Consider the following 27,991-nt stretch of genomic DNA (forward strand, 5'->3'; position numbering starts at 1 on the left):
GAACCAGCCATCTTGGAATACGAATTGTTCAGTATTATAACGATGAACTCTTTCACATTTCCTGAAGCGAAGAAGCAATATTTTTGCATGCTCTTTGCGTTGAAATGTTGTCCGTGTTATTCCGGATCGCCGTAAAGAGCCCTTTTTTGCAATTTGTTTCTTGAAATTTTTTAAACAATAATAGCGTTTGATGGAAGAACATTTTTTCAGAACATTTTTTCCAAAAAAGGGCTTTTTACGGCGATGCGGAATAACACGGAGAACATGTCAACGCAAAGAGCATCCAAAGATATTGCTTTTTCGCTTCAGGAAATGGGAAAGAGTTCATCGAAAAATCAAGCTGCTTGGTTATATCTCTGTCTTTGTCTCTCCTCCGAGCGACATATCTCCCTCTCCGTCGCAGCCCTGCAGGAGAGACGAGGATCTCTCTATCCTTGTCCTACTTCATTCGTCGTAGGTCAGTTACGCTCAGAGAGAAAGCGTGTTTACGCACGGTTTATACCATGGGTTTCTACCGTCGATGCAAGAATAGCAGGAGACACGACGAAAGCGCTGCGGCGGAAAGTCGGGAAGCGCGACAGCGAAGCAGCCATGATGGCATACGAATTGTTCAGATGAACTCTTTCAGACTTCCTGAAGCGAAGAAGCAATATTTTTGGATGCTGTTTGCGTTGAAATGATCTCCGCGTTATTCCGGATCAACGTTCAGAGCCCTTTTTTGCAATTTGTTTCTTAAAATTTTATAAACAATAATAGCGTACGTTTTTATAGAAGAAAATTTTTTCAGAACATTTTTTCCAAAAAAGGGCTTTCAACGTTGATCTGGAATAACACGGATAACATGTCAACGCAAAGAGCATCCAAAAATATTGCTTCTTCGCTTCAGGAAATGGAAAAGAGTTCATCGAAAAATCAAGCTGCTTGGTTATATCTCTGTCTTTGTCTCTCCTGCGAGCGACGTGTCTCCTATCCTTGTCCTATTTCATCCGTAGTTCACCTCTACGCCGATAGCCTGATAGAGGCGCCACTTTCCAGCACGTGTAGTTACAGCCTCTACACACCTAGTAAATGGTGGCGCTAGGTAGTGATGGGCGCAATCGACTAAAAACTATCGATTTAGTCGATAGTAGCTGTTACTATTTTCAGTCGACTAGTTTTACTGAACTATCGACTGAATTTCGCAGTGGTGGGGGTTACTATTTTCAGTCGACTAGTTTTAGTAAAACGACTGAATTTCGCAGTGGTGGGGGTTACTATTTTCAGTCGACTAGTTTTAGTAATTTCGCAGTGGTGGGGGTTACTATTTTCAGTCGACTAGTTTTAGTAATTTCGCAGTGGTAGGGGTTACTATTTTCAGTCGACTGTTTTACTGAACGACTGAATTTCGCAGTGGTAGAGGTTACTATTTTCAGTCGACTGCTTTCACTGATATATATATATATATATACTGCTTTACTAAACCCAACTAAACCAGAGGTTACCTCTCTGATTGAATTATCAAATTAATTAATTAATTCATTAACCCCATCCGTCCCTCGGTGTCAAATTGACACAGTGGTAAAAAACCGATAAAATAACAAGCAGGTGATTAGTTATTTTTCGATGATTTTTAGTCAAATTGATGAGTTAAAATTTCGGTTATGTGTTTCGCATGAAAAAGATAAAAGTCACGAAGTCTCGGGCAAATTTATACCTATAAACAATTCGATATTTCGAGAAAACTGCCAGATTGACGGAATTCAATTGTTGTATGTACTACTAAATATTAATTATTACAAATATTCTCCGAAAATATGAATAATTTATGCATTTCATTTATGTTAATAAAATATTTATTACATTCAATACAAAATTGATATTTTATTATTATATTTATCCTATCCTATATATTATATGTAATATCGATAACACCAAAAGGATTATTTATTTATTTATTTATTATACATGTATAAATCTGAAGAAGCTAGGATTGTTGTATTCTAAATAATGATAGTACAAGTTCGTGGGAATGGAACTTTATTCGACAGATCAGGTATAGCGGATTTTTCTTCCAGGCCCGCGAGATACATACTTACCGTGGCCTTGTGTGGGCCCATCGGATCTTGGTCGGCGCGACCCTTCGGAAACTCGGGGGTTTATTATGTGCTATTGAGGCCTTTAGGCCGGCAACGAAAGATTCTAAGTAACGAGACATGCATATCATAAAACATCTAAATTGCACGCGCTAAAAATAGCTTCATTGTCGCTTGCTTCGTAAACCGACCCGACCATTTGCACGCCAAATGTTTTATTGTACGTGCCGGTGGCCGCTACAAACCCAATATGTATATATAGACTTAAATCAAATAAAAATATAAAAAAATTACAGTAACATAGCATGTATTAACAAATTAATCGCAATAGAGGAAATTATAGATAAACATTAACTTAAAATTAAACATTTCTTAGTGCCCTACATAAGAATTTCTTAAAGTAATCAATAGATCCATTGAAGAAATCAATCATATCAATAAATTTAATAAAACCTAATATTTTTAGACCAGCGTTTACAATATTATTACAGTGCTTTGAGAAATTTAATGTAGGTGTAACACAGACGACCAAGTCATTAGTTTCACTAATGTTTAATTATAAACTTATAAATAATATAAAATTGTAAAGTACTATATTTTTAGATAGTCTCTCCAAATTATAATAAATAGGAAAACTTATATGGTATGAAATATGATATTGTGGAACGAAAGAATCTTCACGTGCGACTTTTCTTGGATGTGAAACCACTGTGAATATACTTATAACTTTGACAATATAAACCGGCTTTCTAGCTAAGGATTGAGATTTTTCTCAACCACTCGAGTTCAGTAACGAAATAGATTTGAACGCGTCTGCAACAGCGAACACTTTTGCAAGCAAGGAAGCGAACGCTTGGTTTTCTATGAAATCAAATAGTTTAAACCATTTTTAATTTTAAAACTGCTCCCTGAATAATTTTAATGAACTGTGGCTGCTTTTTTGGCGCTGCCCTACGCTGCTGTTTTAGAAAACTTCTTATTTCCTTGCCATATTCCTTTCCTATTGTTGTCCATTCTGCGCGGGTCTGGTCAGTCCTGATATACATGTGGCGACCAGATCCACGGCCTCTCCTGTGTCTCTTCCAGGTATCTCTCGAACCTATTCGAGATTTACGGTCAGGCCCTGGCGAACGTTTCCTTTCTTTACGACATCCTCTCCTGCTTGCCTTCCTCTGCTCTTTCCGTTTTTTATAGCATCCTTCCGCGATTGCTTCTTTCCACGTGTCTTTACCTGTCTTTCCTCTTCTCCTAGATTTTCCTTACTTTCCTATCCTTAATTTCTTCTCCTTACTTTCCTCCCACTATTCGGGTTTCCACCTCTCTTCCATTTTTTCCTTTTCCTCGGGAGTTTCTATACGTTGACGAGTCACTTAGTCACAAGTCGTTGGTCTCTGGTCTCGCGTCGTACACCAAGTTTTCTCTTAAATAAACTCGTGTTGAGGAAACATTCTGAGTTCTAAAATAGTGTTTAGTAGTATACATAAGTTTTCATAGTGTATATATAATACAATATGTATAAACAAAAGCGCTCAATAGTGTGGCAATATTTTGAACAAAAGACACCAACGAGTGCCGTGTGTCGCTTATGTAAAAGAGAATACAAAAGTGCAAAAAACACATCCAATTTAAGTGACCATTTGAAGCGCAAACATTTCACAGTGCTGGAAGCCGATCGTCGCGTGCACGAAGAAGCAGAGTCGATAGACGTGGATGATCAACTTGCAAGTGCTACACCTGGAACATCAACGCAAGCACAAGGAATTACATCGGTGGCTTTCACTTCAAATGCAAATTTGGCAATCCAAAATGAAGACTTACCAGGTATGGTGCAGAGGTCTCGGGTTCATTTAAGGCAGCTAACATTGAGGACAACTTCAAATGATCTATCACAAACAAAAATTACAAAATTAAATAATCTGGTGGCAGCCATGATTTGTAAAGATTTGCAACCGCTAACTATTGTAGAAGACGAAGGCTTTAATGAGTTAATTAAGGAGCTTGAACCACGATATAAACTTCCCAGTCGAAGAACACTGGGACGGACCATCTTACCACAATTATACATTGACACTAAAAATATAATTTTAGAAAACTTGAAAAAAACAAGTCATGTTTCTATTACGACAGATATCTGGACCAATTTAAATATGCAATCCTTTTTAACGATCACTGCACATTATTTTATTGAAAATAAATTACGCTCAAACGTATTAGCCACTAATCTTTTAACAAATAGCCACACAAGTCAATATATTGCGCACTGTATTCAAGATATTTTATCGGAATGGCAAATCTCAAATAAAATTTGTGCTGTCGTGACAGATAATGGTGCAAATATTAAAGGAGCTGTACGTAACTTAGGCTATATGCATTTGCCATGTACAGCACACACGTTAAATTTAGTGGTAAACGATTCCATAAGTGGTGTGACTGAAATAATAAATTTATTAAAAATCTGCCGTTCATTAGTTGGGCACTTTAAAACAAGTGTTGTAGCAGCAGAGAAATTAAGAAGTATGCAAAAGCAAATGGGCTTACCAGAACTGAAGATAAAAAAAGATGTAGCAACACGCTGGAATTCTTGCCTCGTGATGCTGGAGAGACTGTTTGCAATAAAAGTGCCTTTGTCTGCTGTCATAGTTTCATTAAGCAGAAGTCCCACATCACTTACAGCTGAACACTGGGAAATCATAGAAGATATCATACCGTTATTGAAACCACTAGAATATGTTACAACTGATTTATCAGCAGAAAAATATCCCACAGCATCCAAAATTGTTCCTTTAATAAGAGGAATTCAAAATGCTATAAACATGATTACACCAGAAACCACAGCAGGACTACGTTTAAAAAATAATATTTTAAATAATATTGAAATAAGATTTAACTACATCGAACAGAATAATATTACTTTAATAGCCACACTATTAGATCCAAGGTTTAAAATAGCTGTATTTGAAGACAATAGGATTGCACAGACAGCACAGAATATATTAAAAGAAGAAATAAGTTCCTTGGCAAGAACAGCCAGTAGTCATGAAACGAATGCAAATAGAGCCATAGCAGAAGAACCATCTCAAAACAATGAATTTTGGAACTTTTTTGTATCAAAAGTGTCACAGTTAAATAACCAATCTACGCATATTGAAAATGTAACAACCATCATCCGTCAATACATAGATTTACCATATGAAAACATTAAGAGTTGTCCAGTCGCATTTTGGAACAAATATAATTGCACAATGCCACAGCTTTTCGAGATAGCAGATAAATATCTTTGTATTCCTGCAACCTCTGTACCCTCGGAGAGAATATTTTCAAAGGCTGGACAGATTATGTCTGAAAGAAGAAACAGACTTTCAGCGAAAAACTTAGACCAATTGATCTTTTTAAATGTCAACATTTAAAATATATGTATATATATATATAAATTTGGGTCAACTTCATAGTGGAGACCATAATCATTTAAGGTTAGATTAATTATAATTTTGGAATTTTTACCTTAATTTAATTTTATTACTAATTTCTACTACGACAAATGTAAAATATAAAATAACATTAAATATTTTTAATTTTAGGAACCTCTCTCTCTCTCTAATAAAGCTGAGCGTCATGAAAACCATCGAATATGGAGAGCAATGAACATGAACCAATAACGCAATTCAGTCAAATAAGCCAATTCAGTCGACTGAAAACTATCGACTAAATAGTCGATAGTATGTAGTTACTAAATAGTAACTAGTCGATAGTTGAATTTAGTCGATAGTGCCCATCACTAGCGCTAGGTTGCGTCCCGCGCACCCTTAAGGGGGAACTATACCCTCGATTTGTAACTAGAAAATAACTATTTATCAATGTTATAAACCTCTGTGCAAAAAAAAAGTTTGGTAACATTGATAAACACGCAACTGCCTAATGAACACGAGATGGAGTTGCTTGCTATTTCCAAATTCTATTCAGCTTGTCGCGAATGCCGTTACACAGGGCAGCTCGCACTAATATTAGTGCCACCGATGGTAATATCTAACTTATCTGTGTCAGTTTTGCTATGATTCCACGATGACAGGAGTGCAGCAGTGAAATGTTGCACAATATCGCAGCACTGATTGACAGTCCTCCTGACTAGGCGCCATCTCGTCTAAACGAACTGAACTAAAATTGGCTCTATACTGGCTCTGCATCAGAGAGGACCTCTGTCTTCATGGGGATATCTATGCTAATGTGAATGAAATCACGCGCCTCGACTTTTTGTCCTTATACGAGCATATTTTGACCTGCACAAAGGTCCATTTGATAGAGGAAGGTTCATCACGAGTCGCTCTTCTCATCATATCAGTCAAAAAAGTCTCTTTGAGACAGAAAAATACGTTGAAATCTGCGGTTATTTTTCTCGATTTTGTCTTTACTTTGGGCACTCATATTATTAGATATAAACATAATCTCGTTAAATCATGAGAAGAGCGACCTGTATTTAACCTTCCTCTACAGAATGAGTCCTCACCCAGCCCAAAATATGCTCAAATAAGGACGAAAAGTCGAGGCGCGCAAACTCATGTTTCGACCCATTTTTCTAGTAAGATTCTAGTTCCTTTCTAGTTACATACCGAGGGTATAGTTCCCCCATGTTCAATTTGGTTTCTATCTCTTGCAATCGATGCAGACAATTTTTATTTTGATCTGCTAAGAACTAAAATAAATAAATAATTTAATAAAATACAATATGTACAATAACGAACACAATATCTCTTGTAGTGCCTTCTTGAATTCGTTTTAAAATGCGCTACAAAATATCATGAATATAAAAATATAATATTTCGTTTGGAATATATATATATATATATGTAGAGTGCCATGTGATGATTTTTGATATTTGAATAATTCTAGTTTTTAAATTGGAGCTGTGCCAAAAATTGTTTCTTACGAATTAAACACGATGAAAGTGTTTACAGGCGTGAATATTAACGCCAATGCAAACTGTATTTTCTGTGATTACGAATTCAAGGCCACATTTCTGTAGAAAGATGTTTTTTCGACTTCTCGATACGTTCATGGCTAACAATATTCACACTAATCAACAACAGTTTCTGTCCACAATGTTTCGGCTTATGTAATACTTTCAAAATTTTATATTCTTTTTAAACTTGAACGAAATGTAAATTATCAAGTGACAAAATGCCACCAAAAGCGGATCCTGAAAAATCAGAAAAAGAACCGACAAAAAAAACCGACGTTGCCATATGTGGTGTTAGAAGTATGATGAACTGGTTCTCACAACGATTGTGAAATATGCGCAATTATTATTTTTCTTAGTGAACGGACGCTTCTTAGACTAGGACGCTCTAAAAAAGACGATAAGTTTTTTAACACAAAACCTACCGGGCCTTAAAAGTAATTGGTACATGTTCCATTGTATAAATGACAAGTTTGATTTTATTTAGATTTTGTACGGCTCTTATTGTAATACGTGCTCTACTCGAGCTATCTATACATATACACTCATTTCTTACGAAACAATTGTTATTATTTTAATAATTGTGAAATAAAAAATCTGGAAACGGTCATTTCGACCGGTGATGGTAGGTTTAGTGTTAATATTGTTCTATACGATTTGAACTTTTTAAAAGCTGGAACAATTAGTTTACTACGGGATGTGAAAAGAAATTTGTTCGAAAAAGGCAATTGATCGGCATTGTAGAAAAAAATACTGAAATTTTACTACCTTTTTATGTGGGCCTGTATCGAAAATTTTTAAAATACGTTTCGAAGATCTGTGTCAATTATATGTATGCACTGTGAAAGTTTCATCAAAATCGGTTGATGCGGGAAAAAGCGACAGGCATTGAAAGATGTAAGAATCCTTAGATTTATTGCTGTTCGAGGCCCGTAAAAATCTGCAATTTTTTACCATCTTTAATCGTTTGTGGCTCATTGCAAGGTCGACCGATTTTCACGAAATTTTCAGACTATGTTTCAGGGCCGGATTTCAGGCCCGTAGCAGAAGTAGCAAATGCTACGGGCCCCGCTCCCTACAAAAAAGGCCCCCGCACACAGGCGCTTCATCGAAGAGGCGCCGAAACATGAACGATTTTTTTGCTAAATAAAAACAGGTCATTTATTGTGTCTGTTTAAAAAGGTGCGCTACATTTGCACGCAAGCGCCCCTGATACAAGGCCTAGGGCCTCGTGATAACATTTGCTACGGGCCCCGCGCTGGCTTAATCCGGCACTGCTATGTTTAATTGACACAGATCTACAGAATGTATGTTAAAAATTTTCAATATGGGCCCACATAAAAAAGTTGTAAAGTACAACTTTTAGTATTTTTTCCACAATTCCGATCAATTGCAATTTTCGGAAAAATTTCTTTTCACATCCTGTAGTAAACTACTTGCTCCAGCTTCCCAGAAAAGTTCAAATCGTATAGTACAATGTTAAAAAAATGATCGTCTTTTTTAAAGCGTCCGAATATTAATTCGAGTCACTGTACATACTACATACGTTAGGAAAAGCGTTATGATATTACATATATTTAATTTCTAGGTCCTGGGCCGAAATACCAGCTTAAAACTCTTGTGGGTTACGAAAGACATTGCCTCTCCAGGTATCGGAATCCAGCATATACATTTGGTGCGAGATTATTTGGTGTAGGACGATGCGAAGGACCAGGACCTAAATATGTGTTACCGGATCTGAAGCTCGGTGGTTTTTCTTTTGGATTAGCTGCCCCGCCTATAGGTATTTTAAAACTCCATTTGTACATTAATTACACTGTCCAACACTAATCGGGTCTAGCGGACTAATTGTAAGATTGGTCCAGCGGCCCACCCACAATTTTTATTGATATTGTGTGGAAAACAATGGTTTTAGGTTGAAAGATAACCCCCTAAAATTTTAAGTCGCTAACTCTTCATATAAGGATGATATGAGGGTAAATACCCTTAACTGTATCATTTTTTTTTCGGTTGTTAATTAAGATATTCGGATAAAAAAAACGAAAATACTCGAACTTACCTCCTTCATATCATACATTTTTTTCACCATTGTGATCAAATTATTAAGGGTAGAAAAAAATCATTTCATTTTTTATGGGTGGGAATTGCAAGCAATCCTTCGAGTGACCACTTCCAAAAAATTCAAGAACAATGTTCTGTTGCTTATCTAACATATAAAAAAGTTTCAAGATGGTCGGATTGGTGGAACATAGTTAAATATTGTTGAGTGATTATTATAGAGTTTTTGCGCTGATTCCGAATCTGCCCTTAATTTTTTCCTAGACGCACAGTTTTTGAGAAACATAATTTAAAAAAGGAAACATATTTTTCAACTTGAAACAAATATTGCGATGTTATTATAAAAGATATTGAACTGTTCTTTGCAGCAAAAGATTCTGTAGACTTTCCCGAATACAGTGATATCCAATATTGAGACATTATGATTGTTTATGATGGTTTAAACATGTTTAAACATTCATAAGAATTCAACATTCATACTGTTAAACACTACTTGGCAAAGTTGAAACATGTTAATTCCTTTCCATCAGCACCTTTCTGCGGTCCCGGCCCGAAATACATTTTACCAACTCCAAAAACTCCAGCGTTCTCAATAAAGAGTAGAACTAAGCCCAGAGGTACATGTACGACACCAGGACCCTACTTCTACAAAACGCCCAGAGCAGGACCAGCGTTCTCTTTGTAAGTATCTACTATTTGTTTCATAATCTTCATTATTCATTTTGTCATTTTTCCTTTTTACGCGTAATCGTTGTTGTTGTGTTGCCGCGAGAGGGGGAAACATTTTGGATCTTGTGAATGATGTTGGGGGTTGGACTGTTAAAGATTTGGACGTCACGCGTCGCGTCATATCTTTAAGTTCACAAGATATGTTGGTTATATCTTTTTGGTTTTGGGTATACAAGATATGGTTTTATAAAATTACAGATTTCATGATTCTTTGTTCCGTATTTCTGCGAGTCATGATATGCATCTTGTAGAACGCATTTCTCCGAGATGATCAGCTATCTTATCACTCTACATAAACAAATGGCGAGTGGCTTTAGATATCGTAATAATAAACGTCGTCATTAGGACGGTATGACACTACCGGAATTTATAACCGCTAGAGACTTCCTTCAGAAGCATACATATGTATACAGTAATCGCGCGTTTTCTGTCGGGGATCGTCTGTGCAATCGAAGTCCTGTGCCTCCTCACTCCACTGCCGGCCAACGCTGCGCCGCGCCGCACTGGGTGATAAACCGATCTTTTTGGACAAAAACCTGCCGACAACTCAGTTTTTCATCGATTCAATTGGAATTTTTTTAAAAATGTTCGTGAAGGACTATACTTTGATGACGTGCTGCGCGAAAATCGTTAACTGTCACAAGAAATCAAGAATCCTTATCTACAAAACCCAATAACTCCGACACTTCTTAACCCTTAACCTATTCAATTGGTAATTCTCAGGGCCAGATTTACAGTTTAAAATTTTGCGGTTTAGGGTTTAGGGTTAAGAAGTGTCGGCAACTCAGCTGGGACATGCAAATTTATGGTATGGGCGGATGAAGTATCGGAGTTATTGGGTTTTGTAGATAAGGATTCTTGATTTCTTGTGACAGTTAACGATTTTCGCGCAACTCGTCATCAAAGTATAGTCCTTCACGAACATTTTTAAAAAAATTCCAATTGAATCGATGAAAAACTGAGTTGTCGGCAGATTTTTGTCCAAAAAGATCGGTTTCTGTGCGGCGCACAGTGGGACCTTTCGTCCAAATCGGATTATTTTAAATCAAAGCTGAAACTTTGCAGAATATGGGAAAAATAGGGAGATTATGGTACGAACGTTATTTAACCTTGAAAAAATTCGTTAAACATGTAGAATTTCAAGAAATCGATTTTGCAATATCCTGAGGCCGTAGACAAATTGTGAGACCAGATTTGAAATCAGCGTGAAAAATTCTACGGGAAATGAAGTACAGCATGTTCAAAAAAAATTTTTTCCGCGCGTGGTATTGGAAAAACCACAATTTTCTCGAAATTCTGCAAGTTTAACGAATTTTCTCAACGTTAAAAAACGTTCTTACCATAATCTCCCTATTTTTCCCATATTTTGCAAAGTTTCAGCTTTAATTTAAAAGAAATTTCATCGCTCTACTTCATTTCTATCGAAAGTTCTTCGATTTTGTCTCCGATTTGGACGAAAGGTCCCACTGTGCGGCGTATCAACATGGCGATACGACCCTCCCCACTCGATTGAACGTCGGTCGTGGTGGGTTCGCGTTGCGGCGCGAATCACCTAATCCGCGAGCAAACAGCTCGTGGCACATCAAGTCGTTCTGTTACGACAAACAGGCTCCGCATATCCCCCGAATCAAATACCCTGTAAAACGGATAGGAGGCCGGCTCGGGCGTCAACACCTCCGGGTGGATAAGCGGGACGAGTACCCACCTTTAAAAACAGCGCGAAAAGATTAATACATATACATAGAATAGCATTATTCTTGGTCTGAAGAAATGTCTAATTTTCGTGTTAAAATAGGTCCGAGTGCAAAGGGTTTAATAAACGGCAGAAACTAATTCAACTGGCTAATAATGGATTTAAAGTTTAATATAATACGTTGTGTCTCTTACAGAGGACTTCGCACAACGAGTTTGAAATGTTCGCCCACACCGGGCCCATACTCTTACGAAATTAAAGAATGTACACCAAAGTTCTCTATCACGGCTAGAAGATCAGAGAGAATTACTTGTCAAAGTCCGGGTCCTGTTTATGATGTTAAACCACCCAAACCAACACCTGCTTATTCGTTCGGACTCAGACATGGCGAGTGTGTTCTTCCTTATATTGTTGAATGTGACGATGTCTGCTAGGACACCAAAACCTAGAATTTGATCTCGTGACAATGTCAAAGCATGTACAAACAGATTACGCTGTAAATATACTATACATCCGCACAAAATGCTGTATATATTGCTTACTTTACAGACAAAGTGTTCTTTAAAATATGTGGTCGCATTACTTTCGCTGTTATACAGGGTGTCCCAAAATTCGTGAAAATCCTGAAAGGGGGTGGTTCCTGAGACCATTTCAAGGGACATTTTCCTTTGCAAAAATGTTATCCGCGGCTTTGTTTAGGAGTTATTAACGAAAAACACGGACCAATCAGAGCGCGACCTAGACGCGTGTTGGTACAGTCGGCCCCGCGCGCCAACTGTCTATTGGCCGACTGTGCCAACACGCGTCTAGGTCGCGCTCTGATTGGTCCGTGTTTTTCGTTAATAACTCCTAAACAAAGCCGCGGATAACATTTTTGCAAAGGAAAATGTCGCTTGAAATGGTCTCAGGAACCACCCCCTTTCGGGATTTTCACAAATTTTGGGACACCCTGTATACTATTGCTACGAGGGTAAACGAAATCTAGGTGTAAACTAAAGGATAAGCCAAGAACATGAGTGGGTGTGGCGCCCGTGATAAATATACACAGACGGGGCGAATATAAACAGTGGGCCTCCGTTTGTTGTATGGGCTGAAAGATGGGGGGAGAAATAGGGCCTCGGTCCTAGACGTGTGGTTTTTTTAGTGGGTATTGGGTACACCGACCGCCTGTGACCTCCGAGTCCCACACTACCCCTTCTGGGTGTACGTAAATATATATTTTTGCACGCGTCTTGAATCTATAAAAAACAAACAAACAGACAAACAAGAAAGCAAGCTAATAAAAACGTGGTAAAAAAGGTGTAAACTAAAGGACTAGACAAGAACAGGCGTGGAATTAGCTCACAAACATCAAGCAGCTGGGAGAAATGCGAAGAGCAGGGCCCCGGCCGCTCCACATACGAGTCTGCAGCTGTGGGAGGAAATCACTGAATATTTTCAACGAAAAAGAAGTTTTACTGCTAGAAGTTATTTTTAAATTTACTAGTTTGTACTGTGTCAGAGTAATCTATGTCTACTTGGTGGTAATTAATAAGAATTCCTCCAGTGCTCCTTGTCAAGGTTACGGTAAATATTTGACAATTGAGATATGTATGTATATATTGTATATATACGTGGAAACGGATATTTATATCTTTTAATATACGTGTATCTACATATACGGTTGTAAATTAAATGACAAACAACGATTTCACGGTTGCTTTGTTGATTCTGACATCAAGCTGTTATCTGATACATTGTTCAAATAGAATTTTAAACGAAGTCCAATGCATCTAGTTCAGTGGCAAATTGACGAGGGTATAGTCATCTTTGAGAGCAGTGTATGGGAAAGCTAAAGCATGACTACCAGCGTCGAAAAGGCAAAATACACCACACCTGACGGTTCGAGAACATGGGAATATTTGGCCATTATGACATGTAAGTCTAACAATTGCGAACGTTATTTGTTTCAAACCTTTGTGTTTCGTTTGACTCAATTTATTTAATTCCGATTCTCCTACACTCTATATTTCAGATTTTTTTCAGAATTTTTTGCCAATTATTTATAGCTGAAAATAATTAATTAATTTTTTGGGAATTTTTTTAACTATCTTCCCCTGGGTTGACACCTACCAAAAAATTCTAAAATATTGGTATGATGCTAACCTATTTCGTATAAAAATCTCAGAAGTGTCCGTTTGGTGGAACAGTGTCAAAAAAAATAAAGTATGCCGGCGAACGCTCGGTTTGATCAGTAACGGCGCGAGTCCCCTTGCGGTGGCCAGTGATGGGAGCGAACGGGAAGTCGGCGCGTGTACGGAAAAGCTGATACGTGTAAAAATGCGACTAAATCTTCTAATATATGATTACAGTTGAAAGTCTAAACAATTATATTCTAGGAAATAGCTTACATTGAAGAAGAAAAATACGTGTAAAGCTAGTTTGTTGCGAACTTTGAGCGCGGATATCTCGGAAACTATGCGAGATAGCGAAAAAGTGAATCGAATCAATTTTGTGGCACATTTTGTCAGCTTTAATTTTGTATGGAATGGTGTTATCGCTAGGACGCATAGTTTGCGAGATATACGAGGAAAACCGAAAAAGGGGACCTTCTACGTGCCCCCCTGCACCCCGCTCACCACCTACTCACTCTGTCTCTCTCTCTCTCTCTCTCTCTCTCTCTCAAGGTTCGGATCCAAGAGGAACTTGATCCGAAGTTTAATTAGTTATTTTTGTATCCGAAGCAGAAGGATCCGAAGCTACGGATCCATTTGTAACTAGTTAATGTGACTAATTCAAAGTTCCTTTCGGATCCTTCAAGTTCCTTTTGACCTGCTCGAGGCTTGAATGAACATGTTCCGAGGCCCGAGGGTCGGGCCCCGAGACCTGAGCCCAGAACACAATAGCAGTACAATATTGTACCACTCGGCCTAGGCGACCGAGGCACCGGTGATGGGCAAAAATATTTAATTAGATACTTTTTCCAAGATATCTTTTCAACTAACAGCAGCAAGCAGTGACCGAATTCTATCGAATTTAGACTTTTCTTAATCGGAAGAACGCCACGAATCGGCTAGTGTGACTTTCGTGAGGGCGCAGCACGGAAAATAAATAAGTTCAGGTTTCACTTGCCAGGGGTTTCATGCCGAGCTACCTGCCTAGCCGGGCGATCCCCCGGCCAGGCAGGTAGCTTGGCATGGAACCGCAAAGGAGCGAATGCTGAACTTATTTATTTTCCGTGCTGCGCCCTCACGAAAGTCACACTAGCCGATTCGTGGCGTTAAGGAACTTGAAGGATCCGAAATGAACTTTGAATTAGTTACATTAACTAGTTACAAATGGATCCGTAGCTTCGGATCCTTCTGCTTCGTATACAAAAATAACTAATTAAACTTCGGATCAAGTTCCTTTTGGATCCGAACCTTAAAAATAATTAATTAAAATTTTGTATCTTTTATTCGTGATCCGAAATTTGTAACTAATTACATATTTTGCCCAACTCTGCCTCCGAACTAGTCCAAACAAAGACCCAAAGTTAAAAATTGTTTTCTTTCCATTTCCCTCTACAACTTTCCGTTGACTGGGCAATATGTATACCAATTTCATGTCCATAAAATTTAAAAAATCACAGGGAATGGAAATACTCTATGTCGGAAGAAATGTTTAATTTTCCAGTTAAAGTGCAAACTCCGAGTGCAAAGGGTGAAAATAATTAGTTTTTCTCTTGTTCTCGTGAAGGCGCTTGCATGGCTGGCTGTCTCGGATTTATCGTTGGCTGGAATTCACCAAGTATCGTAATATTAATGGCGGACGATTCACCTATTCCGGTCACCGAGTCAGCTGTTTCTACGTTGGTTGCTATCGTAGCTGTTGGTCACTTGGTAGCACCTCCTCTGAATATTCTTCTGGCTGATAGATTCGGCAGGAGGAACACTATGCTGCTGAGTTTTCTACCGCTCTTAGTTAGTTGGGGTTTAATCACAATTGCTTCATCGATTTGGGTAAGTTGCGCTTAAATTCGTCTGTTATTGTTAGACAGCGGATTTTTTGCATTTATAAGAAAAATGAGTAGATGTAATTTAAAACATTGAAATCGTTAGACGAATTTAAAAATACATTTATATTACTTTCAACCTATTGAACATATTAAGAGAGAAAATAAATTTCTATGTCATTCCGGTTTGTTGCAATCCAGGTGCAAAATTTTTATTTTGCATAAAGATCCGGTGTCTAGTTGTTGTATTCCACCCTATATTCGGCTGCTCTTCTGTTCACCATCAATAAGTACACGAACTTTTTCTCTTGCAGGAATTGTACGTGGCAAGATTTCTGGCAGGATTCGGCGCGGGATTGTTTGTCTGTGTCGCGCCAATGTACATGGGCGAGATATCGTCATCGGAAACACGTGGTGCTGCGAACGCTCTAGTCGGAATCGTGTATAATTCCGGTATTCTAATAACATTCGTGGCTGCGCCGCATCTGTCAATATCCTTCATGGCTCGAATTTTCTTTGTCTTCAACGTCGCGACCATCTTCGCGTTCTGGTTTATGCCTGAATCGCCGTATTTCCTCGTATTGAGGAATAGAATGGACGAGGCGGAAGAAGTGTTGGAGAAATTGCGAGGAAAAACCGATGTTTCCGACGAGTTGCAAGTGGTTATCGCCTGTCTCTCGAAAAAAGAAAAAGGAGATGTGAAGAGTGGATCCATAAAGGACGTCTTCTCATCGCGTGGACATTTTCGTGCTCTCGTCATCATTTTACTCTTTACGGTAACGCACCATTTCGGTGGGTTCTTCGCTATCATCACCTACTGCCAGCTGATATTCAAGTCAACTAGCAACGTTATAAGCGACTATACGATTGGTGTGGTTATCGGTGTAACACAAGTGATTTCCGCTGTTGTAACAACATTTTTGGTCGACAAAGTCGGTCGCAAACCACTGATACTTGTATCAGGTATTATAGCTGCTTTATGTAACCTTGTTATCGGCACATTCTTTTACGCGAAGGAGTATACAAGCATAGATGTGCAGATGTACTCTCTGGTACCATTTATAGCGAGCATAGTATCGGTTTTTATGTTTAGTTGCGGCTTAGTTTGCTTACAAATCGTTCTGATGTCCGAAATCTTTGCTACCGAAGTTAAAGCAATCAGCACGTGTCTTATCGGTGTGATCGGCGGTTTGGAAGGCATAGTAGGGTTCAAGCTTTACATATGGGTAGCTCTAACCTTAGGCTACGGCCATTCGATTCCATTCCTCGGGTACTTCGTAGTCGTAGCAGTCTGCACCGCACTTATTTATCGCATCACACCGGAAACTAAAGGCAAAACGTTTCTAGAAATTCAAATGAAACTGAATCGACCTGGCTGATGTTGTCGCCAGTTTCCTCGATTGCAGCATGTACAGAATATTTAACGCCCACCACATTTTCTCAGACATTTCATATAACAACAGTTCGAGTAGTCCGAAATCCACATCCAGTGTCTGAGTATGTATTACTGTGATTCACTGTATATGTGTAAAGTTAGATAGATACATATGTATCTCGCGTTTGTCAAGATAACGCAACAATGAGAGATATTCATAAATGTCAAGTCATGAGTTTTCAGATAACTAAAACAATTTCAATATACATAATACTTAACAAACGTTTTATGGAAGACTAATGAAGCTGTCGAAATGTTTATGCAAACGTTCCTTGCGTTATCGTCGTATTACGATGTTATTCCGCTCTTCTAGTCTCTTATCTGTTATATTATTGAGCAACGAATGTACGCGAGTTACGCCGAATACAATTCACCGACGCTATTGTGCTGCTAGGTTTGTACGATGTACGAAAGACTAAAACTTGGAGTACCAAGTCCACATCGAATAAAAATGTACCGAAAGATTGTATATAAAGTGTATGGCAAAATAATGGCACATCTTACGTTTGTTTTTTAATGTTTTCTAATAAAATCTGGTGAAAATACATTTTTCATAATCATTGCTAGTTTTGAGCCTGCCTGTATGTATGATATGCGGAATATTGGTCACAATATTCGCTTCGACAAAATTCTACGAATGCAAATGTAGCGGCCATCGGCACGTGCAATTACATATAGCTACATTTAGCCTGCGAAAGGTCGACCGAGTTTATGGAACACGATGTCCCTCAACTGTGTATGATTTTGAGATAGCCGTTACTCGTCTTGGCGAACGTTTTAGACAGGGCTTGAAGGAAACTGTTAAAATTCTCGGGCACGTGAATTGTGAAAAACAATAGTGAAAATTGCTTTTTACAACTTTTTTAGCTGAGCCAATAACGAAAAATACGAAGAATTGTTTTGTGTAAACTCGTATAAATTATACATATATGTTCTGTGAAAATTTCATTCGGTATTTTGGGATTATCCCGTCGACCATTTTCGCCAAACACGAAATTATTATTATATTATTATATTATTATAATCATATAATATAATAATAATTATTATATTATACTATTATATTATTATTACATTATTATTATTATATTATTTATTTTGGAACTTGCTTTTCATTATGGTGGCGCGAGAGGTCGACGGGATAATCCCAAAGTACCTTTCATTCAAATTAGTTAATTGGTTTACGAATTATAAACGATCAAAAGTGGTAGAGATCACAGTTGTAGGCCGAAAATCATGAAAAATTGCATTTTTTGCATGTAAACATGCCGCGTTACTTAGAAAGGTGACCTTGGTAACATACACTCCCGCTCATAAGTCTTAGGACACCTCTGGTTTTTAGTAAAACTCTGGTATTTCGTATAGTTAAAATTTATGTGTGAACCCCCCCTTTAACTGTACTAACTACATAATATAAATATGTAAAAACTATGTGGATCAACTTCAATGTAATAATTCATTAAAAATTATATGAAATGGCCACCCCAATCACCACATGTGAACCCCATATAAAAATTATGGGATGAACTGGATGGACAGGTACGAAACTTTTGCCCTACTTCGAAAACACGTTTATAAAATATATTTTGGACCAAGAATGGAATAATACAACAACAGAAAGTTTGAAAAAATTGATATTGCGGAGGCCAAGAATACTGGAAACTGCAATAAAGAAACGTGGCGGATTCTTCGATCAGAAGAAAATATAAATATTATATTTTGTTGCTTCCTGGTAAGATTTTTCATATATGAGTGCAGCATCCTTTCCTTAACATGTAAACCTTTAAATACGGAAAAATTTGTTCGCATCCTTCCACAATTATTTCATTTCTGCAGAGTTGAATACAAATATGATCACTGTCCTAAGACTTACAAGCAGGAGTGTATGTCAAAAGTTATCCGAAATGCCTCCCCTAAACGTAATATTTGCCGCGTCTTCTCATTTCTCTAAGATGGGGGTTTTCAGTAGTCAAAAGCGCTAAATAAAAGATAAATTAGGCCGCGATCGCCTTCAAAAGTTCCATTTTTACGTTAACGAGGCTTCATTTGCATTATTTGTCAGCGTAATTTGCATTACATATTCGGAAGCACACCGCTGCGCATATGTAAGGTATTTCATAAAGCTGTGACAGCTATACATGCTGCCGAATCATGCAACTCCATCTGAAAAATTCCACCTTTGCATTATTTAAAACGAGTCTACCCCCATGTAAGACCTTTACATGTCTGACCTTTTCTTGGTATCAGTCTTTTAGTTCACGCAGAAAGCGAAAGATCTCCGGTGAAGAAACGTGTGAAGCGTGTAGTATTGTTATAGTAACAGACAAATCATGTAAAAATGACCATAAGGTATTTGAATTCGTAACATTATCAAAACTGTCTTAACATCAACACGTGTTATGTGAAAGTTTATATTATGAAAAATTATTTTCTATTGCACTAAGCAAGTAAGTAACGGTTGTTCTTCTTGCTTCAAATTCGCACAATTTGAAATATAGTATTAATTATTAATTTACAGACGCAATTCTTAAAAATTTTCTTCAGAATGATCTAAAAAGTAAAAACGTGGTAATAAGATCGAAACGTTGAAATAAAGATATTGTGAAAATTTGCAAATAGTGGTTATATATAACAATTGATCGAACCAGTGCGCTGAAATCATTAAAAAAATCTTGTTAGCAACAATCTACGATCGACATAAGGAAACATTTATTATCAACAGAGTTGTGATTTCGTAACAACACTAAAAATCAAATGTCTCCTTCACTAATGGTTTGTCTATATTACTAGGTTATTATTATTTTTGTAGAGAATATGAAGCTTCATCGATTGGTGGAGGAACAAACTTACGATCCCATTTTAAAAAACACTGACGACCTTCCTTTCTCTTCTACGCGTCAATCTACAAAAAAAACTCACAGCACCAAAGTATGCATCTCTCTACACCGTTTAATCTTGTATAAACATTCTTCGCTACTAATAATAATAATTACAAAAATCGAGGTGGTAATAACTGGCGAACCACCCTGTATACCCCGTTTTCCCTCAACAGGGCAGACTCTCTGTTCTCCGAAGTAACGAAAGCTAAAGCATGGCTACAAGCATCGAAAAGGCGAAATACACCTCACCTGACGGTTCGAAAAAATGGGAGTATTTGAGCATTTTAACATGTAAGTCGAACAATAATTAGCAAACTCACATCCAGTAAAGATTATTGCAACCGTTATGTTTCAAACCCTTGTGTTTCGTTTCAATTAATTTATTCAAATTATAGAATTCATTTGAATCTTTTGTTTTGTGCATTTTCTTCAAGTATAAGTGTCGAAAAAAAGGAATGACGTTCCTCCCCAATCGAGTTTGAAAATGCAGCGAATACACGTGCTATTGCATAGGAATAGTCTGACGCGTCTGACCATGATCAACCAATTCTACTTTCTGCGTATACTAAAGCACGCTATCCTGGCGAAACTTTAAACTCGATTTTCTTGAAAACAAGCTTCCAAACGAAAAAATGTTATTTCTTCGACTTATTTTTGCACGTAGAATCGCCCCCTGCCCGGTTGTACTACGATTGCGGCCCATCCCATATATCGGTGTGAACCACCACCAATCGAATTACAAAACTTCTTTCTTTTTTTATGGGACTTTATACAGTTCGTAAAGTTAATTTGTTGGTACCCACACGACATGAGCCATTTAATGCAAAAGTGGAGTAAATCAATATTTGTCTGTTTTGGTTCAACACCATATTTTTTGAAAATGAAAACCAACAATATCCCCTGAAGTATCTGTGTACATTGAAAACAAAATGTAGATCAGACAATTTTATTCGAATGTTTAATTTTTCTCTTGTTCTTGTGAAGGCGCTTGGATGGTTGGCTGTTTTGGATGTATTGTGGGCTGGAATTCACCAAGTATCGTAATATTAATGTCGGACGATTCACCCATTCCGGTCACCGAGTCAGCGATTTCTACGTTGGCTGCTACTTCAGCTGTTGGACAATTGATAGCACCCCCACTGAATATTTTATTGGCTGATAGATTTGGCAGGAAGAACACTATGTTGCTAACTTGTTTACCGTTTCTGGCTAATTGGGTTTTAATCGCAATTGCTTCATCGATTTGGGTAAGTTGCGCTTAAATTCTTTGGTTATTGTATTGTACCCTGTAATCGTATTTTCCAGAAAGCAAAAAGAAATTATCAATCAATGAAACAATTGCATATTGTTTTGTGAACTATTGCATATACATGTATTTCTATGATGATATAATTTACTAATTCAAATGTTTTAAAAATGCAAACTACTACGTTTATAATAAAAGATTATGCGTGTTGTGCAATTTTTATACTACATAGATACGGGGTGAATATCATCGAATATTATAGGTTTAGTGGGGCAATTATTGTGTCGGAGAAATTTTTTTTCGCTAGTTCATAATAATAAAACACTTTATTATTACTACTTATTTTTTTATGGGACTTCACCAACTTATTTCTGGCGTTTTTCTGATTAAAATGACACTAAACACGATACAATTTCAATTGTATTTAGTGGTTTAATTGACGGTATGAACATACATAACAAACATGTTCCAAAGTATATCTTGTTTGGTGTTATTTTAATCAGAAAAATGTCACAATTATGTTGGCAAAATTTCATTAAAAATAAGTAAAAACGAACCAGTTTCATTTATTACATGAAGCGGTCTCATAGGTACGATATTTTTTGCTGCGCTTCGACTGCGCGCGGTCTCTGTTTACACGTGCTGTCCTTTTCTATGTACACACGTCCAACTCGGTCTTTGAAGCACAAAAAATAATGTCTCTCTACGAACGATGCAAAGGAACCTCACCGAGGGCCTCGGGACCATCGAATATTTACTGTAATGCAAAGATGGGATTTTTCAATAGTCAAAAGCGCTACATAAGAGATCAATCTAGGCCGCGATCGCCCTCAAACGTCCTATTTTTATATTTACGAGGCGCAATTTGCATTATTCGGCAGCGTAATTTGCATTATCCGGAAGCAGACAACTGCGCATGTAGTTATTTTCATAAAGCTGCGACACAGCTACATGTGCTATCGCATAATGCTAATTACGCCTCCGTATTGTCTACCTTCGCAGAACACGATAAAAAATAACTAAAAAAACTCCGTCACAATAATTGCCCCACCGAACCAAACAATTTCTCGCATTACCAAATACAGCGGAGGTAGTTTTAATGGAAGTCTTAGGCACCTCACCCTGTATATTGTAGTACATAAAAATAGTAAACACTTGAGGGATTTAACTCGATCAATAATGTATAATTGTTCAGTTCTTTGCGATTCTGGCCCAGTGTGCGCTTTGCTGCGCTGCGCTGGTTCAGCTGATTCGGCTGCTCTTCTGTTTACCATCAATAAGTATATGTACATGAACTTTTTCTCTTGTAGGAATTGTACGTGGCAAGATTTCTGGCAGGATTTGGTGTGGGATTGTTAATCTGTGTCGAACCAATGTACGTCGGTGAAATATCATCATCGAAAACACGAGGTGCTGCAGAATCTATAATTTTAATTGTATATAACGCCGGTATTCTAATAACATTCGTGGTAGCACCGCAACTGTCATTATCCTCCATGGCTGTAATTTTCTTCGTCAACAATTTCGCTTGTATGGTGACATTCTTGTTTATGCCTGAATCGCCATATTTCCTGGCATTGAAGAACAAAATGGACGAGGCGGAAGAAGCGTTGGAAAAATTGCGAGGAAAAACCGATGTTTCCGACGAGTTGCAAGTGGTTATCGCCTGTCTGTCGAAAAATGAAAAAGGAGTTGCGAAGAGTGGAACCATAAAAGACGTCTTCTCATCGCGTGGACATTTTCGTGCTCTCGTCATCATTTTACTCTTTTCGGTAACACACCATTTCGGTGGGTTTTTTGTTATCATCACCTATGGCCAGTTGATATTCAAGTCAACTAACAACATTGTAAGCGACTATACGATTGGTGTGGTTATCGGTGTAACACAAGTGATTTCCGCTGTTGTAACAACATTTTTGGTCGACAAACTCGGTCGCAAACCACTGATACTTGTATCAGGTATTATAGCTGCTTTATGTAACCTTGTTATCGGCACATTCTTTTACTTAATGGAGCATACAAGCATAGATGTGCACATGTACTCCTTGGTACCATTTATAGCGAGCATAGTATCGGTTTTTGCGTTTAGTTCCGGCTTACATGCCTTACAATGCACTTTGGTAACAGAAATCTTTGCTACTGAAGTTAAAGCGGTCTGCACATGTCTTATGGCTGTAATCAGCGGATTAGAAGCCATTGCAGGGTTTAAGCTTTACATATGGTTAGCTATAACCTTAGGCTACGGCCATTCGATTCCATTCCTGGGGTACTTTGTAGTCGTAGCTGTTTGCACCGCAGTTATTTATTACATCACCCCGGAAACTAAAGGCAAAACTTTTCCGGAAATTCAAAGGAAATTAAATGGATCTTACTGATGTTGTCACCACTTTCTCAATCGCAACATGTACAGAATATTCAGTGCAACGCCCACCCCGTTTTCAACGGAACAGCCGTTGTCCACGCTCACGCAGGCGTTACTTAAATACGTTCACTGTTTATATTTACGCGTCACCGATGCTGAATATTCTGAACAGATCCTGATAAAAATGTATATTAATCATTTCTTTGAAGCCGAAATAAAATTCTATTTCGGTTTTGTTAATATACTGTCGATGTAATCGTTTCTTTTTCTTTGTACAGTAAAGTCGCGTTATTTTTCGAACGGTTGTGTTCTGCACGGAGAAGGAACGCATAGGGACACTATGCAATGAGCTACAAACGTTTAAAGATGATCACGTAAGGGCGAAATGCCCTGGTAAGGCTGAAAATCTGCGACTTTCACCCTTAAGCTCTCATCTTTAAATGCATGTGAGTTACCGAAATCTATAAAACGCATTTTTTAAATTATCGTTACAGACCCAGATAAAAAAGTTGTCAAAACATCATTTTTTAATATTTTGTATAATTACTACCAATTGCAATCGTAATAAATTTTTGTTTACTTATTCTCTAGCGAACTAGCCGGTCCAACATCTTAAAAGAATTCAAGTCCATTGGACCAATTTCTGAAAAGTTGTGGGATTTTTAAGGGTGTCCACTTATTATTGCCGCTGACTGTATACATAGGTTAGTACTCTTTTATAACGAATGTCCAGCTGCATCGATTGATGTATTAAAAAATACCTCATTCCATTTAAAAAAGTCAAGATGACCTTGATATCTCTAAAAAAATGACATAAAAACAAAATTTTTTAGCATCGTGTCAGCCCCATTGTACCATTCAACTTTGTCTTTACCATATTTTACGTATCTTTCGAAACAACAAAGATATTTGAGGTGCAAACGTTAGGTGACCCACTCTGTAGATTTAGGTCCATGTAAAGATTGTAAATTTTTGTAATTTCCAATAATAAAGCATAGTATAATAATAAAAAATTATAATATTTATTATTCCTTGTGTCATTGTCCCTATCACAGTCCCTATGTCTTCACCAACTCCCCCTGCGGCGTATTAAAAAATAAAAAAATAGAAATTTTCTTTTCCCTTATACGACGAGAATTTTTTTTTGCATAAAGACCCGTTAAGAGGGAAGAAGTAACATTCAATTTAGTTTCTATCTCTTGCAATCGATGCAGACAATTTTATGTTGCATAAAGTCTAGGAAGTCTAATACACACAAGCAGTCTAGGAATACTACAATAAATAAAATCTATCATTTAATTTTCCCGCCTTGAATGTGTACAAAATAAGTAAAAAGGAAGAGTTAGTGCGGCTATGCTGCTCTCTTACAACGGCCCGATCGTTAAACCAGGCACGATCGGCCCGGATTGTGGCGACGACGACATGTGCCAAGATCGTGTCGAGGGAAGACTACGAGCCCTCACGCGCATTTGTGGCCTGGACAGAATTAAGGATTTGTGCTGTCTGGGTACCTTACCCTGGCTGATATGTCTTTCTACCTGCTACGCATAACGATAAAATGTGTCCTTCCATATAATGAACCCTAGTAGCATTTACGGTTGGCGTTTCGTTGGGCCTACGTTGGGGGTTTGCGTTAGGCAACCGTTAGAGATGTCGCTCTTTTTTGCAGTTGGGTCAACAGCAGTCAACAGTCAGGGCCAACGTTGGGCCAACGTTCAGCTAACGTTGCGCCAACGTCGGACCAACGATAATATCCAACGTAGGGCCAACGATCACGTCCAATGTCGGGCCAACGGTAATAGCCAACGTAGGGCCAACGGTAATACCCAACGTAGGGCCTACAATACTTAAAGCCAACTAGAGGATTTTTTGTGTAGGGTCAATTAATTATATACATATATATATATGTGTATTATGAGTTTTTTATTTTTATATCTCAATTATTTTGTACATATTAAATACATATTACATATTACAATAGCACGATTTCTTACATTACATATTGCACATTAGTAATATGATATTACATTCATATTACACCTCTTCAATAGTTCTGATAATTACAACAGCTCCGCTTAAGATGGTGAAACAAGAATCGGATAACGACGTACTTAAAATACAATTTTTTTCGCAGTTATAGATATTGGCGTAGCTGCATGGCTGATGATCCATCGAACACTTGTGCATCAGTAAAATCTGAAAAATGACATAGAAATTAATCTTACAACAAGAAAAGCAAAAGGAAACAAAATTGTTAATTGCAATTGAATGCATGCATAAATTACACACATTCTTTAGAAAGTATCTACAATATGTGGTAACACGTATAATTAAGTATTGGTATAAATAATTCTTAAACTAAACCACACTCATTACTAAAATAATATTTGGCGTAGCTGCATGGCTGATGATCCATCGAACACTTGTGCATCAGTAAAATCTGAAAAATGACATAGAAATTAATCTTACAACAAGAAAAGCAAAAGGAAACAAAATTGCTAATTGCAATTGAATGCTTGCATAAATTACACACATTCTTTAGAAAGTATCTACAATACGTGGTAACACGTATAATTAAGTATTGATATAAATAATTGTTAAACTAAACCACTCATTACTAATATAGCAATATACTTACGAATATTTGGCATAGCTGCATGGCTGATGATCCATCGAACACTTGTGCATCAGTAAAATCTGAAAAATGACATAGAAATTAATCTTACAACAAGAAAAGCAAAAGGAAACAGAATTGTTAATTGCAATTGAATGCATGCATAAATTACACACATTCTTTAGAAAGTATCTACAATACGTGGTAACACGTATAATTATGTATTGGTATAAATAATTGTTAAACTAAACCACACTCATTACTAAAATAACAATATACTTACGAATATTTGGCATAGCTGTATGGCTGATGATCCATCGAACACTTGTGCATCAGTAAAATCTGAAAAATGACATAGAAATTAATCTTACAACAAGAAGAGCAAAAGGAAACAAAATTGCTAATTGCAATTGAATGCATGCATAAATTACATACATTTTTTAGAAAGTATCTACAATACGTGGTAACACGTATAATTAAGTATAGGTATAAATAATTGTTAAACTAAACCACTCATTACTAATTTAACAATATACTTACCAATATTTGGCGTAGCTGCATCCATATGGCTGCTGTTCTACCGAACGATGGTGCTGAATTGAATTAAATTAATGGTGTTGAATTAAATTCCACCACTTTGTACATTATCAAAATTTTTTGTTAATGAAATGAAATAAAACACGCGACACAAAGGAAGACCACTTCGACAGTTCGACACAGCTGGACACAGCACAGAAGAATGAAATAGTGAAAATCGACAAATACCAAATGACGATCGATGCTACATATATCTTGAACGACAGGTATTCGTCGTTGGTCCTATGTTGGGTATTCGTCGTTGGCCCTATGTTGGGTATTTGTCGGCAAAGTGACGTAATTTTTCGTCGTTGGCCCTACGTTGGGGATTTGTCAGCAAAACCACTAAACATGCCCCACCATTCCCCAACAAACTCCCAACCATTGGCCAACCGTAAATGCTACTAGGGTATGGGGCCTATATTGAAAATTTAAAAAATACGTTTTGTAGATCTGTTTCAATTGAACATATCTTGAAAATTTCGTCAAAATCGGTCGACGTTGCAATGAGCTACAAGCGTTTAAAGATGGTAGAAATTGCAGATTTTCGGCCTATAACAGCAGTAAATCTAAGAATTCCTACATCTTTCAATGACTGTCATTTTTCCCCGCATCAACCGATTTCGATGAAACTTTCACAATGCATACAACCCACACAGATCTACAAAACCTATTTTTCAAAATTTCAATATAGGCCCGCATAAAAAAGTTGTAAAATGCACACACCATTTAGTATTTCCTCTATAATACCGGTCAAATGCAATTTTTGAAAAAATTTCTTTTCACATCCTGTAGTAAACTAATTGCTCTAGCTTTCCAAAAAAGTTCAAATCGCATAGTACAATATTTGAAAAGTTACGGTGTTTAGTGGCAGTCACTGCATATCATATTTACATCGCTCCAACTTCATTATGTACTATTTATGTACCATGCAAACCCACACATAACCTCGCAAACCAAAGGATAACCTCGAAATCCAGTCGCTCACAGAAACAAGTGCGTAATCCACAGACGCAGACATATTGTATCCACGCACAAAGTAGAGCTGCAATAAGAAACCGAACCAAACCAAGATAACGTGCACGCATACAATAATTAAAAGCCAGCATTGCCCAACACGGACTTGACAATGCTTGACAAGCAGTGCTGTCAATTGAAAAACTTGGCACACCTCCTCCCTTCCACCTCGGTTCCAGGGTGCACCGTCAGGTGTCCCCAGGCTCTGGTTCTATCGCATCAATGCGGTTGCGGTGTTCCCGGTGCTCCCCTCGCGAGCAACACGTTCAGTCGGCGAGCGGGTGTCGCGAGTGTGTGTTCTCTTGTAGCGTTCGCTAGAATAGCGAAGTAGCTGCTGCCTGGCGTAACTGTGATGTAGAAGAAACGCGGGAGAGCTGGGTTAGTCC

At 37.6% G+C, this 27,991-nt stretch overlaps 4 protein-coding genes and 2 long non-coding RNA genes across 32 annotated transcripts in view; 4 read left to right on the plus strand and 2 right to left on the minus strand.

Moving 5' to 3' along the window:
- Nucleotides 1-1,917: 1,917 nt before the first annotated feature.
- Nucleotides 1,918-5,820, minus strand: LOC143212980 (uncharacterized). Of its 4 annotated transcripts, none has more exons than XR_013009836.1 (5): nucleotides 5,574-5,820; nucleotides 5,259-5,411; nucleotides 4,611-4,752; nucleotides 3,891-4,502; nucleotides 1,918-3,806 (listed from the first exon to the last, which is right to left on the minus strand). It is a non-coding gene; the product is annotated as an uncharacterized LOC143212980 (long non-coding RNA). The 4 variants fall into 4 exon arrangements; XR_013009835.1 differs by having other exon boundaries at nucleotides 3,891-3,955; nucleotides 5,574-5,770; XR_013009834.1 differs by having other exon boundaries at nucleotides 3,891-3,955; nucleotides 4,611-5,411; nucleotides 5,655-5,815.
- Nucleotides 5,821-7,135: 1,315 nt separating this feature from the next.
- On the plus strand, nucleotides 7,136-12,178 carry LOC143212979 (uncharacterized). Its single transcript, XM_076432359.1, has 4 exons — nucleotides 7,136-7,323; nucleotides 8,612-8,806; nucleotides 9,612-9,762; nucleotides 11,700-12,178. The coding sequence occupies exons 1-4, from the start codon at nucleotides 7,245-7,247 to the stop codon at nucleotides 11,935-11,937; spliced, it is 663 nt and encodes a 220-aa protein (XP_076288474.1). The 5' UTR covers nucleotides 7,136-7,244; the 3' UTR covers nucleotides 11,938-12,178.
- Nucleotides 12,179-12,378: 200 nt separating this feature from the next.
- Nucleotides 12,379-17,486, plus strand: LOC143213182 (facilitated trehalose transporter Tret1-like). The gene is made up of 3 exons (XM_076432813.1): nucleotides 12,379-13,420; nucleotides 15,221-15,483; nucleotides 15,791-17,486. Exons 1-3 carry the CDS (start codon nucleotides 13,342-13,344, stop codon nucleotides 16,853-16,855), a joined length of 1,407 nt encoding a protein of 468 aa, XP_076288928.1. The 5' UTR covers nucleotides 12,379-13,341; the 3' UTR covers nucleotides 16,856-17,486.
- Nucleotides 17,487-19,118: 1,632 nt separating this feature from the next.
- LOC143213180 (facilitated trehalose transporter Tret1-like) lies at nucleotides 19,119-24,384 on the plus strand. Of its 13 annotated transcripts, XR_013009899.1 has the most exons (7): nucleotides 19,147-19,358; nucleotides 19,430-19,839; nucleotides 19,915-20,081; nucleotides 20,775-21,037; nucleotides 22,347-23,844; nucleotides 23,990-24,102; nucleotides 24,232-24,378. XR_013009899.1 is itself a non-coding variant. In XM_076432805.1 (6 exons), exons 4-6 carry the CDS (start codon nucleotides 20,003-20,005, stop codon nucleotides 23,409-23,411), a joined length of 1,407 nt encoding a protein of 468 aa, XP_076288920.1. In that variant the 5' UTR covers nucleotides 19,147-19,358; nucleotides 19,430-19,634; nucleotides 19,721-19,839; nucleotides 19,915-20,002; the 3' UTR covers nucleotides 23,412-24,384. The 13 variants fall into 13 exon arrangements, 10 of the variants coding, with proteins under 10 accessions (XP_076288923.1, XP_076288926.1, XP_076288920.1 ...); XR_013009897.1 differs by having other exon boundaries at nucleotides 23,990-24,384; XR_013009898.1 differs by having other exon boundaries at nucleotides 22,347-24,102.
- On the minus strand, nucleotides 19,642-27,892 carry LOC143213184 (uncharacterized). 11 transcript variants are annotated; one of them, XR_013009907.1, is made up of 5 exons: nucleotides 27,760-27,892; nucleotides 26,553-26,605; nucleotides 26,296-26,354; nucleotides 25,775-25,838; nucleotides 19,642-25,594 (listed from the first exon to the last, which is right to left on the minus strand). It is a non-coding gene; the product is annotated as an uncharacterized LOC143213184 (long non-coding RNA). The 11 variants fall into 11 exon arrangements; XR_013009906.1 differs by lacking the exon at nucleotides 27,760-27,892 and adding an exon at nucleotides 27,557-27,751; XR_013009901.1 differs by lacking the exons at nucleotides 25,775-25,838; nucleotides 26,296-26,354 and adding an exon at nucleotides 26,037-26,095.
- Nucleotides 27,833-27,991, plus strand: part of Fdl (fused lobes) — a 28,266-nt gene continuing 28,107 nt past the window's right edge. The window contains exon 1 of one of the 2 annotated variants that reach the window (XM_076432801.1): nucleotides 27,833-27,983. The gene's annotated coding sequence lies outside the window, so the exon portion shown is untranslated. The remainder of the gene's footprint in view (nucleotides 27,984-27,991) is intronic. The other variant, XM_076432795.1, reaches the window with a different exon arrangement.

The sequence above is a fragment of the Lasioglossum baleicum genome, chromosome 10 (assembly GCF_051020765.1).
Source record: "Lasioglossum baleicum chromosome 10, iyLasBale1, whole genome shotgun sequence".
NCBI lineage: Eukaryota > Metazoa > Arthropoda > Insecta > Hymenoptera > Halictidae > Lasioglossum > Lasioglossum baleicum.

Excerpts from the sequence above, each read along its gene's own strand:
- LOC143213182 (XM_076432813.1), top strand. The coding sequence starts at position 13,342 with ATGACTACCAGCGTCGAAAAGGCAAAATACACCACACCTGACGGTTCG. Across the intron at positions 13,421-15,220 it reads ATATTTGGCCATTATGACAT|GCGCTTGCATGGCTGGCTGT; the intron begins GTAAGTCTAACA and ends GTTCTCGTGAAG. Across the intron at positions 15,484-15,790 it reads CAATTGCTTCATCGATTTGG|GAATTGTACGTGGCAAGATT; the intron begins GTAAGTTGCGCT and ends TTTCTCTTGCAG.
- LOC143213180 (XM_076432808.1), top strand. The coding sequence starts at position 20,003 with ATGGCTACAAGCATCGAAAAGGCGAAATACACCTCACCTGACGGTTCG. Across the intron at positions 20,082-20,774 it reads GTATTTGAGCATTTTAACAT|GCGCTTGGATGGTTGGCTGT; the intron begins GTAAGTCGAACA and ends GTTCTTGTGAAG. Across the intron at positions 21,038-22,346 it reads CAATTGCTTCATCGATTTGG|GAATTGTACGTGGCAAGATT; the intron begins GTAAGTTGCGCT and ends TTTCTCTTGTAG.
- LOC143212979 (XM_076432359.1), top strand. The coding sequence starts at position 7,245 with ATGCCACCAAAAGCGGATCCTGAAAAATCAGAAAAAGAACCGACAAAA. Across the intron at positions 7,324-8,611 it reads TGCCATATGTGGTGTTAGAA|GTCCTGGGCCGAAATACCAG; the intron begins GTATGATGAACT and ends TTTAATTTCTAG. Across the intron at positions 8,807-9,611 it reads ATTAGCTGCCCCGCCTATAG|CACCTTTCTGCGGTCCCGGC; the intron begins GTATTTTAAAAC and ends CCTTTCCATCAG.